This window comes from Oryzias latipes, chromosome 10 (genome assembly GCF_053564925.1).
Source record: "Oryzias latipes strain Hd-rR chromosome 10, Olatipes_Hd-rR_3.1".
In the NCBI taxonomy this organism is placed as follows: domain Eukaryota; kingdom Metazoa; phylum Chordata; class Actinopteri; order Beloniformes; family Adrianichthyidae; genus Oryzias; species Oryzias latipes.
In genome coordinates, this window is record NC_136246.1 from 22920762 (window position 1) to 22933174 (window position 12413).

At 41.0% G+C, this 12413-nt stretch overlaps 1 protein-coding gene across 4 annotated transcripts in view; it reads left to right on the plus strand.

Annotated features, from left to right (window-relative positions):
* The first annotated feature begins 2940 nt into the window (after positions 1–2940).
* unc5a (unc-5 netrin receptor A) overlaps positions 2941–12413 on the plus strand; it is a 154414-nt gene continuing 144941 nt past the window's right edge. For all 4 annotated transcript variants that reach the window (XM_020706676.3, XM_004073514.5, XM_020706677.3 and 1 more), the window contains exon 1: positions 2941–3517. In XM_020706676.3, the coding sequence (XP_020562335.1) occupies positions 3424–3517 (94 nt within the window). In that variant the 5' untranslated portion in view covers positions 2941–3423. The remainder of the gene's footprint in view (positions 3518–12413) is intronic.

Below are 12413 nucleotides of genomic sequence, written 5' to 3' on the forward strand. Positions count from 1 at the left end.
TAAGAAAATATGAAACTGTCACATATTTCCAAACACTCCCTCAGTGTTTACGATTTATTGAAAAAGAAAATCTATAAATATATTAAGTTCTCTTTGGAAATAGGTCTAACATTCCCATGCTCCTTTAAACATTTGAGCTGGGAAAAAGAACGTGAAGAACCTTCATGAAAGCAAATCTTAATCTCAAAGACACTCTTGATTCTTGTGAGTCGGGAAACCGATCCTTTCAATCAAAAACAGAATCATCTTTAATTTTTGGAGTGTCTGCTTTTGATTTATAGTCATGGATTAAAATGCACCGCCATTTCATATGATTTGGTGGTTATCCCATTTTACATTTTTATCAAATCTCATTCTCGGGCCATATCTGTAAAATTGAGAAATCATCAGAGCTGAAGTGGTGGGATATTGGAAGTTCGGCTTCATCAGCAGTCTGTGCTGCTGAAATGAGAGACCTTCAGAGGGCTCCATCACCCCCCCCCCCCCTTCCATTCGCCTCACATCCTTTTACTTTCTTCTTCTCTGGTTTTTAAACTCTCCATCTCTCATTTGTTTCTGCTCAACGCTCAAAGACGTGGGACCTGGGATCTCTCGGCTGCTATTTTATCTGAACTTGTGTGAAATCGTTTAATTAAACAAAGTAATAGCTACGCATTGCATTTCCAGATCGTAACATTTTTATGGGGTAATAAGAGCTGCAACTACAATAACCGGTGGTTGTGTGACCAGCGTAGTAATAAAGACGGCTTTTATTGTACTCATGTATAAAATGGGGTTTAAGAGAGAATTTTGTCACCTAAAAGTGTTAAATCTACTTAGCATCTGGAGGATCCATGAAAGATGGTAAAGTAATGCATACTCCCCCAGTATCATCCAAACTTGTTTGGCCCCTAATTAATTTTGTAACCCCATGTCAATAGTGTTTTATTAAACTGATACACTATTGATTATCATATGGTTATTTTGTACGTAATTAACGGCTAAAATGCTGTGGCACGCAAATCTGAGCCTCATTCTTGCCGGACTGCATCCTCATAAGTGCTTTGCAATGTAATATGCAATCCGCTGATGGCTTATTAAGATCTTTACAGTCATTTAATCTAAGACTGTGGTCAATTATATGTCTCTGGAGTAGCATTGCAGTTTAATTTGATATAAACAAAACAATAGGCTGTGAAGCTGTGGTCATGCTGGAAGCTGATCTCCACAGGCTCATACTGGAGCGGAGAGCAGGGCTGCAACCCCCCCACCCTCTAGGAACATTCTGCTCTGTTTGTAAACAATAAATAATATTAATTTCATGCCGAACACCTCTTTGAATCGATACGTATCGAGCGAGTGAATCAGTTGTCTTTACTGGCTGTACGCGTTTGGAGTGCAATTACGCGGTTTATGGAAGGACGCGATAACACAAAACAGACAGACGGGTCGGGTGTTTTTCTAACACTTGTCAGGTCATTGAGCACGGTCTGTTTGGATCATCGCCGCCATGACTCATTCAAGATGCTGTAATGCGACTGATGGTTGTGCCTAAGTTTTTTTTTTTTTTTTTTTGACTGATTGCAGAGGAACAAGCTGCTTCAAGTCTCAGGATATTGTAACTCAAGCCAATGACGGCGAGAAAATTAATTACAACACCACAGATCGATGAACAGATGAACGTGTCAACTCCCAAAAGAGCTGTGATTGTTTACTGTAGCCTGATTGAGAAAGCAGATGACGACATAACAGGAGGACTTGGGCGGAGGTTTTGCTCTGCTTTAAAAAAAAAAACAACATACACACAGAAAATCTACTATTGGGTCCATGAAACACAGTTTCCTCCCTTTACAATGATGATGTACATAACTCACTGTGCAAATGTACATTTCTGAGACCCTCATATGAAATGCATGTAGTTCTGGTCCTCTTTTTGAGCAAAATGCTCATGCAGCGACACTCTCCAGCTTGCACTGCCTGATAGGACTCGGAGCAGATTATTAGAATGAGAGAGATCATTACGAGCAACCTCACAAGTTACCAGGGCTGAGTCATTCTTTTCTATTTGGCTGCTTTGAATCCGCCTCCCTTACTCCTTCACGCCGTCACTGCCTGTGAGGATTTGATTGTGAGCTGTATGGCAGCAGGATGTGGATTTCTGCATGTGCACCAACGCATCGGCGCTTTGTACCGCCACCCTGATTGCTGCTTTGACCTTTAGAAGGGAATGCTGGACAGGGAGAGGCCTTAATGAGTTTGTAGGCTGTAATAGCTCGGCTCTATCTAAGGAATCATCCATCTACATGAGCTCCATAATTAGCTGGTAAAGCCGCGGTCCAGCTCTGTGCTTCGATCTATTCATCTATGTGGGAGTGGAGATGGATAAACACAGAAAACACCCCCCAACAATTTTGAATAATAAAGTGCATCAATAATCGGCACGACAGAACAGTCTGGCAGTCACTCCAGAAAAGGACGAAAAAGCTTTCTTGGAGTGTAACACACACACACACACTCACACGTTTGAGTTTGTTGACAGGTGTTCTCCCTCACGGGAGCACTAATCTCCTGGCTTCCTCTTCTTCTTCCTTTGTGTTTGTCCATCACTGATGTAGCTTACTGCAGCAGGCATGCACAGACTCTCAAGACGAACCAGAGGCATGTTTATGCGAAACTCAATGACATGCAGAGGCGATCAGTGAGAATTTGTATGCAAAGCGCTGATGTGATTCCCATCATTCAGGGTTGAATGACATATCCATCATTTTCATGTAAGGTAGAGGATATGAAAAGCGTACTTTGCAGGGGATAGGGGAGCAAACATACTCTGTGCATTGGCAGTGTGTGGTTAGTTCTGTTTGTTGATGATATGGAAATGTTTCTCTGTGAAACAATCCAGCATCCAATCCAGATTCCGCTCCTGGTTTTTCCTGCCTGCTCATCGCAGCGTATACCTTCCCTGACTCTCAGCACTCCAGCATTGCTGTGCAAGCAGATGTTCCGTCCTGCGCTGCCAATTCTTACCATTTTCGCATTTTGGAGAAGGTACTCTTCTGCGCGAGCGCTGCAAAAGTGACCAAAAAGAAAAAAAGAGAGAGAAAAACCCCTCCTTCCCCACGACAGAAGCTGCCTCCCTCTTCAGTTCAGTTGGCAGGCGGGGAGGACTTGTGAGCGGAATTGGGATAAATACACTACAGGGCTACAGTGAAAGACCCGCGGCAGTTTCCTCCACCACACCTGTGATGCGTTGTTCCGAGCAACGAAGGCGCGCGACTGGGATGCTGATGGCACGGCGCGAGACGTGCTGAAGAAGGAAAAACTTGTGAATAGAGGTGTCACAGAGGACACTCTACGGACGTGGAAAGAAAAAGGAAAGAAAAAAAACACGCGCGTGCCACTGTGTCGGCTCTCCGTTTCGAAACTTAAGTGATTAAACCCACGAAGATGCCCTTACCTCCGGGCCCCTTTGTCCGCTGCAGGTGGAGCGCCGCCGTCCTCGTGCTCCGGCTTGTTGTTGGCTTCTTCACGTGCACCGCCGGTGAGTTCAACACTTCATTAAACCCGCTTTGGTTCATTTATGTTGAATTTGTTCAACAAAAACTACATAAAGTAAGACGACTGTGTTTACTTTACAAGTTAACCCCCCCCCCCCCCCCCCCCACCACCTCGTCTGAATAGAGGTGCGCGTGACGGAGCGCGTGACAGAGCAGTTGTTGGCATTGTTCTGTAATTTGCTAGCCCATCAATTAGCCTACACCTGCAAGGTTACGCGGCGCTTCTTTCAAGGTTAAAACGCGGGGCAGAACGTCAATCTACTGAAATGTATCACATATTTGACGCAGCAGCAGAAAGTTACGGCTTTATTATTATTAATATTATTAATATTTTACTAATAGTTTTACTAGTAATAATAACACAGTTCAGACTGTATAGAAACAAATAGGAACAATAAAGCTGCTCCTCCCTTTTCACAGTCTGTCTGCATCCTGAAGTTAGAGCAGCACACCTCCATTCATCTAACTAGTTTCTCTGCTAACAGGATGTTTTAACTGCCCGGCCACGACTCATTCCTGCTGCATCTGCAGGATGTTGACAGCTTTACTGAGTTGCTACTGATGAGTTTTTTCTATGATGTAGCCGGACTTTGCAGATGCAAATGTGCTTTCCTGTACAAAACCATCACACAGATAGAGAGAAGTTGCACCACGTGGCCACACAAAACCGGGGGGTGGGGGGTGGGGGGGCAAGGATTCCTCCAAACATTTAGCAGATATGACTATAAAAATACATTTAACACAGTTCTCTATATCTAACAGGACTGACCACTTCATTGTTGACTTATCCTAGACATTAGCTGGAGGCCTCTGGGTTACATTAGTAGGTGAGAGCTCCACACATCAGCTGCCTGCTGTTGTCTCTGACTTGTTCACCTTGCTCAGGACATAAGCAAAACATGTTAAGATGGTGTAATTACTCCTCCTGCTTCAGGACACAAAGATGAGGAACTGGTGGTGGTGGTGGTGGGGCGGGGGGTCTTTCTCTTGAATTAATTAGTGTGTAATTATGAATATATTACATTTAAATAAACAGTCAGATGTTTGTTTGGTTTTTTTGGTGATACACGCAAGAAGTTCTTGTGTTCTGCTGGTTGACACGGGTGGCGGCATGCTTCACTGGGTTTCTGTTGTTGCCTCACAGACAGATTACTCCTCCGTTTGAAGACCGTGTTGCGCACTCGTTTGGGTTTTCTTCTTTTTACATGAGGGCTTTAGACCTCCAGGGATGAGAGGAATTTTTAGGACTATAAACTCCCTAAGATAAGATGCCGCTGTTTAATATTTCACAGGCTCTATGCAGGGTGTTACCCTGACTGTCATTCATTGCCTGCTGAAATAGGTGTCTAACCCCACCGTGACCTCACATTGAAATACTAGATAATGAGGAAGATGAAGACTGGGTTAACTATTAAACTTCTGTTAGAATTTCATGCTATTTTCTGTCTCGGATTTGTTCCCCGATGCCTTTTTCCTTTTTTGTTTTTTTTTCTGGCTTCGTCAAAAGCTCCTTTCACAGTTTAGAGACAGCTTTCATTGGACAAAGTGAGTTCCAGAAACGGATCAGAGTTGGGGCCAAATTAGCCAATTCTCCCTGCATCACAATCAGGACCGTCTCAGCTCAGATCAGTCGAGCCATCCTCTGTGCAGAGTCAAGCTGCTGAGTTGGCGTTTGTCTGGATCAAAGCTTGCATTTCTTTTGGCAAAGAAACCAAACTCAGCCGGTAATAAAGGTGGGGCTGTCAATCCAGTGAGCTGGCGGAGCACTTTCCATTCCACCGTGCAGCGAGTGATCTGAAGGGTCGGACACAGGGGTCCGCTTTCAGAGTCTTAGGAACAAAGAAATGTTCTGCTTTGCTGGTGAACGCGCTCTGCTTAATGTTTTTTGCATGCAAAGTATGTGTCTGGGTGTGTGTGAGGGAGAAACGTGGTGCTTTATGATGCACACTTGTGCATTATCCCAACACCGGTTTCTTCTGTTGTCTCCCATTTGTTGGAACTTCTATTTTTATTTTTCACCGCTTCTGAAAACATCATCAAAACGGAGTTATCCAGGTGGAGTAAATAAAAAATATCTTTTTTTTTTCCTTTCCGCCCGCTGAGAGCGTTGCCAAGCAATTGTTGTTTGGTTCCATGTGGGAACATGGGATTTGAAATCAGGCAGCTTTTTACTTGTGTGAGCAATTTCCACGGGGTGTAAATCTTGTGATGATGCAAGGGGCTGGCCATCTAATGACAAGAAGCAGAAATCTATTGCATAATACAGTAGTTTGTGAGTTTCCATTTTACATTACAGTGATTGAAAACCAGCTTTTCCCTCCGATGGGATTATTTTTGTCTCTATGTTGATTTCTCTCTAACTTTAATGAGCATTATTCTTTGGGATAAATGGTGAAAAGAATTTAAAATCTTTTAACTTTTTGTTCTATTGCTAATGCATGACAGAGAGCTGTAATGTATATTTTAGGAACTTAAACTTTTTAACCTTGAAAAAGTTTTTGTTTTCCCCATTCATCCTAGATTGCCTTAAACTAGACACGCACCCTTGGCTGAAATCGTTTTTCTTTCAAGCGCTGACATTTAAACTGTAAATTTTAATGAACATGTGCATTGTGTGAGACATTAAAAATAGCAAAATATTCAAACAATTTAATCTATTGAGTCTGTGGCTATTTTTTGAATGGAAATGGAAAATTGCCATCATTATCACAACAGAGTTGAGTTGCATATTAGAGGGAAATAATCAAATGCGGCATTTTCATGTGCTAGCAAGAAAAATCACAAAGGAAATGAACCTTTTTTTTTCTTCCAAGACTTGAAAAGTAATTTCCGTTGTTTGAGTTGCGGTGATTAATGAAGGAAGAGATAATAGTTCAATAAAAAACAAATAAAAGTTAAGCAGCGCATGTCAGCATAGGTCAGCTTTAAACGGTAAGGAAACAAGCTCCATTTGGAAACAAATACCCAGGTGCCTTATCTTTTTGAAGGCCATGTCTGTGCACTTATCATTTGCAAATGGCCATCTTGGAAGGCAAGGAAAGGACACAGGCTTTGGCGAGGACACGGCCATGATGAACCTTGCAGGTGGGAGGAGTTTGCTTTTTTATTTTCTGCAGGCAGTGCAGAGGTTCCACGAAGGCACTACATCTCTGTCAAACTCTGCCCTTTTGTTTCAATTACCCCATTTCTATGATTCAGGTCCACGTGAAAGCGCTTACGGGGCTGGAGTGAGGCTCTTTCTCGCCTCATGTGCCGCGCGCCATAGCAACAAATTGCACTTTTTCATCAAGGTAGGATAAAACTGACATCTGATGTGAGATGAGATTATGTCTCACATCATGAAAGGTCACAGTCACAGGGAGAGTGGACTCAGTCTCTGCTGTTGTGTTTTCATCGCTGCCAACTACCTTGTACAAGCAACTGGTGACGATATCTAAAGGCAGCCGGTTAGAAGTTTGGATGAACTTGTTGAGCTCAGTCCCAAGTGTTTTCCTGGAGGGTTTAATCGAATGCTGTGCTCTCCTGGTCCTTTTTCTCGCTTTTACTTGGGGGGGGGGGAAGCCATGCATTGCTGACATTCAACCTTGGATGCCAGCGTTCTCTTCCAGAGAGGGAGAAAAAAAAAAATCAGTTCAGCGAAAACAGTGGACATGTGAAGGTTGCTGCTGAACCCGGGAGGTCAGTCCCTGTATAAAATACTGATTCTGCCAAAAAGGCTCCGTTTTGAGGTTTTTCCTGTCTCTTTTAGCCTTGATGCTGCAGACTATTGTTAAGCAGTAAAACGATAAAATGGATGGTTTGGGCTTTGATGCTCATATTAAGATCCACATAAAACAAGGGCATAAGCAGTGGAAAAAGTAGCTGCAGTTTTAACCCATTTTTCATCCAGAACAAGTCTGACTTTGACTTGTGTTTGGATTAGGGGACAAACTTTCCAATTCAGAAAACAAAAATTGTTGTTTTGGAGACGCAGCAGCTAAGAACAAACCGTTTTTATGTGAACATAACCTTCATGTCCCACTCGAATCATCTTTTGATACATCTTAAAAGCGTTCCCAGTGGTCTCTTAAATATGATTATGCTGTTTTTAATAATATAAATAAAAAATGTGTTGTTTTTTTATGTCATAGTTTCTGCAGAGCAGTAGTAGTTAATCAGAAATGAGCCTCTTTATATGTGGGCAGGACCGTTAATCCTGAGTGAGCCTGCCCTGACGTACCATCATCCCTTTGTTTACACTCTCCTGCTAGCTTACAGTCCTTCACAACCCCAACCTAACATTAGCGGTGCAACAAAAACGTCGAGCAATATTGGAGCTATCCCGCTGTACCATTTTGGTCCAGATGCCTGCTCAGATGAGGAAAACAAAGACGTACGTGGATCTATTTGTCTGCAAGAATGGAGCGGAGCAGGGAGCTTGTGGCCCACTGACTATAGCAGCTATGTCAGTGCTAAAAGCTTTTTCCAACTGCATTCTTTCATCTGCTGCTGATTTAACAATGATTTGAATAAATATATTTATATTTTAGCTTAATTTTTTTTAATATATGTCCTTCATCTTGAGTAAAATGCAACAAGAACATGCGAAAAACACAAATAAGAATTTTTTTGAGTGGGCCTTCAAATGCCTTCATTAAGACAACATTCAGCTCACATCTTATGGGGGGAAAATTGTAGCATTAAAAAAAAAGTCTATATGTGTATATTATGACCTAACCTTAATCGTAAACATCATGGAGACTATCAATTAATCAATTTATTATTTGTATGGCACTTATTTAAGCAGAAGCAACCAAAGTGCTTAACATAAAATCACATAAAATCAGAGACAATATGATACAATAAAGAAACAATAAAAGCAATAAACCAATAAAGCAACAAAAGAATAAAAGAGACTAGATATAATGGGACTGTGGTCTTAAAAAACCTGTACTAAATAGCTATTGCGACATATCTGAAGTCAACAGTAAGCAGTAATTTTTGCTTCAGTTTATTTTAAGTGTAAAGGATCTTCTGTCCGCCCGCTCCCATAGCAAGAGTAGTGTCTGCAAGGAGATGTTTCAGGTCTCTCCTGCTCTCTAAGTGATCAATACTCTTCTCCGACTGTTAATTGGCTATCAGTCACTGTCAAAGGAAGTGCTTAGAAACCCAGAGATATCCATGCAGCTCATAATAAAAGCTTGTCCAGTCCTTTGGGCCTCGCTGTGGCCTTTACTCCAGGCCATGAGGTGACTGGGGAAGGCAGATCTGAATGCAATATGGAGAGCTATAGATTAATAGTTCCTTAGTGAGGCCACCAGGGAGCGATGTGAAAGCCATTTCCACTTCATCATACAGTGGACTGGGCGAAAAGTGTGAGGAGCATGCAATGAGCAAGGAGATTTGAGATGCCTGATTAGTTTTAAACCTTTTTTTTTTACCCTCAATCTGTGTTGGTAAAAGATACAGTTACTTGTTAAAGTCTATATTCTGCACGTATGAACCTTCCTTCCCAACCTGAGCAAAAAAATAACATATGAAAGAGAAAGAAAGAGGATATTTTTGTGTCTACACAATGTTTGGACTTGCAAGTGAAATGATAGAATTTAATAACATTTTGACTTCTATTTTGTCTCGGTTTATTGAGAATGTCCATAAGACTGCACGGCTATGAAATGAGACGTAAAAACTGAAGACGTTTTTCCTGAGAGGGGTCTTGGAGCAAAGCTTAAATAGTAAAATAGAAGTGTTTGTTTATGTATCGATGTTCTATGTTGGACTCACAATCCTTTCAGGGTATACACTCTCTTTACCCAACAGTAGCTGGTATAGGCTCCAGCATCCCTGTGACCCCGAAGGGAATCAGGCAGGTTTGGAAAATCGATAGATGGGTGTTCTGGGTTAATATTATGAATTTTATTGCACTTGGGAAAAAGGTAAAGCCCGATGTCCTGTAAATGCTCATAAAACATGTTATAAATAAAGCCGGTTGGTTGATTTTTAAGGAGTGAGTCGTTAAATGTCCCCATAACCATCTTTTTTCTTACATCTCTGGAGCTACACACCTCCGCTTAAATGATGCATTATTTTTGCACTCGTCACTATTTAAGCATGGTATGCAAATAGCATAATTAGAACTCACCTAAGGCTAAACAGACTTGCTGGGTCTTGATTGGCAAGGGTATTTGAGGGAGGTCTGGCCTAGGCTGAGCCAGAATTTCTCATCTTGAAGTGATTTTGTTGACAAGACAGGAGGCACAGTGACCTTCTCTAATTATATGTATGTGTCCAGGCACCAGCGCCTTAGGCAAGCAATTCAACTGAGTCAACAGAGCTCTGACTTTTGGAGCACATTCAAGCCAAGGCAGTCTGCTGTGTTTTGTTAGCCGTTGGGTTGTCAGAATGGTTGGTTTCACAGCTAAAGTTAGTAATGATTCAGTGTTGATGCAACATTTCTAATGTGTTGTGTGGATGTGACCTTTCTGTTTGCTTATAAGGAACACCCTGGAGACCCGAAGGATCGGGTCAGGGGGGCATCTTCTTGCACTTTTACTGGATATTGTTTGCAGAAGTCAATCTGTTACACTGTGCAAGTTAACTGTAGCAAAAAAGAAACATTTTTTTGCTCACTGTGAATGTGTAGAAACAAGGGAAGGGAATTTCTGATCCATGCAGGTTCCCTTTATGTTTTTTCTTTTTTTAACAGAGAATTTCCCACACAAAATAAGGTCTGAACATTACAGATTCTGAGCTTAAAGCTAAAGCACACATTTTCTTGGCAAGGCCATCAGGAACACAAAGCCAGCAGAAAACACATTGAAGGCTCTACTCCCATAGAATTAATCATGACAAACCTACCACTGAGGCTATGAGCAGGCTTTTACAGTTTGCTTTGCACTTGATTATGGTTTCCATGGATTTAAATGTCCACTGACAAGGCATTCATGTTGAATCAAAGAGTGTTTTCATACCTACAGATGTGTTGTCACCAAAGCTTGAATTTCAAAAGATAAATGCAGAGCGGCTCCACAGTGCTACTCTTTTTGTTATTTACCTGCTGGTCTTATGTGCATTTAGAGTTGATATTAAATAGGATCTTTGAAGAATAAACAATGTTCTGGAAGTTATCTGCACTAAGGAGGTCTAGAATTTAGTTTGTTATACAGTTTCCTTTAGGTCTGCAAACACTGTAACTGCTATTTTGGTGCATTCATGCAGGTCCTCTCAGGAGCTGAAATGTTTAGGAGCTGTCGCTGTGCAACACAGACTTTCAACTCCTTTCAAAAATGTGTTATTAGTTCGAGGTAAAAAGACTGGCTAGGCCACTCCAGAACCTTAGAAATTCTTTTTACATGGCAACGTCTTTATCGCGTGGGTGATGTGTTTGGGATCATCGTCAGGCTGGAAGATCCAGCCACATTTCATCCTCAATGCTCTCACTGAATGGATGGAGGTTCTGGCCAAAAATCTCTCCACACATGGCGCCACGCATCCTTTTTTATTTAATACGGATGAGTTGTCCTTTCCTCTTTACAGAAGAACAGCCCCAAAGCAGGATGCTCAGTCGATCTCTTCTCATCAACTTGCTTACTTTTTGTGGATTGGTTCTTCCCAGTCTTGTTCAACAATCTAATCTTTCCTAGTCTTTAGTGTCCTTTGACAGCTCTTCGGTCTTGTTAATGGGGGAGAGGTCGCAGTTGGACCATTTCAAGGTGTAGACAAGCGGCTTTATACTTAATTCCATTCTTAAATATGTTGTGTTAATACAGTAATGAGTGGAGGGAAGCCCCAAAGCAACTTATAGCAATATTTGATTTGAAATGTCAGAAAAGGAGTATAAACTTTATAACTCCAGAGCTTGCACGTGCAGCTGTAACAACAATCTGAAGCTGCTAATGTTTTCAATGTTGAGGAAGTTATGCATTAAAATATTCATCAAATTTGACTTAACAGCCTTAAATTTAATGTCTAGCAACTTAAATAAAACTAACACAAAACAAATAAAACATTATTCAAAGAAATAGCAATAACTAAATTAATATAATATCAATGATCCATATTCATACTTATGTAACCCCTTTTAGTTTAATGCTCACTAATGGGAAAAGTTAAATTCCAAAACAGTTTTCTGTAGCATAAAAAAGTAAATTATTAGAAAATAACATGTTTTGACATTCTTTGCTTTCAGTTACGTTCCAGATTGTTTGTTCACCTTCCCATGGACATTTAGACACTTAGCAGAAGCTTTTATCCCAAGAATCTGACAAAAGAGGGCTGAAAGGAAGCTCATGGAAAGAAGTGCAGGAGACTTACAGAAATCAATATCAAGCAGTAAAAGAAGTCAAAAACCTTGGAATAAAAGTCTAAGGAAAGAGTGATTTGATGAATAAAAGGTTAAAGTACAAGTGTGTGGTGTGTGTGAGGTTACGGCGGTTGTGTTAGTATTGTTATTGAATCAGCCCATGTAGTATTTCTGAGATGTTTCAGAAGACGAAGTGGGGCGACTCTCTTGTTTTTGTTTTTGTTTATGTCTGTGTTTATTAACAGAGTTGATGATTACCTTTTCACAAACCATGTCAGCAGTTCCTTTAACAAACACAAGGCTGGCACTCGTCTAGTGGCTCAAATTGGCACACAATCAAATGAAAAATAATGCACATATTCAGACACTAAACCACCCAGAGAGCAAGGTTGGAGCTCAATGTAATTATTCAAGGCAAAAAGCAGAGATTTAAAGTTTGCACACAAAGAGGATATTTGGAGTTAACAGAAATCCGTACATTTTTCAAATTTTTACATCTAAATTCACATTTTTGGCCATTTTTTTCCTCAAAATTCAGCTTTCAAGTGCTTGAAAACTGTACATCACAGGTGGATTATGTGTGCAAACATTTCTACCTC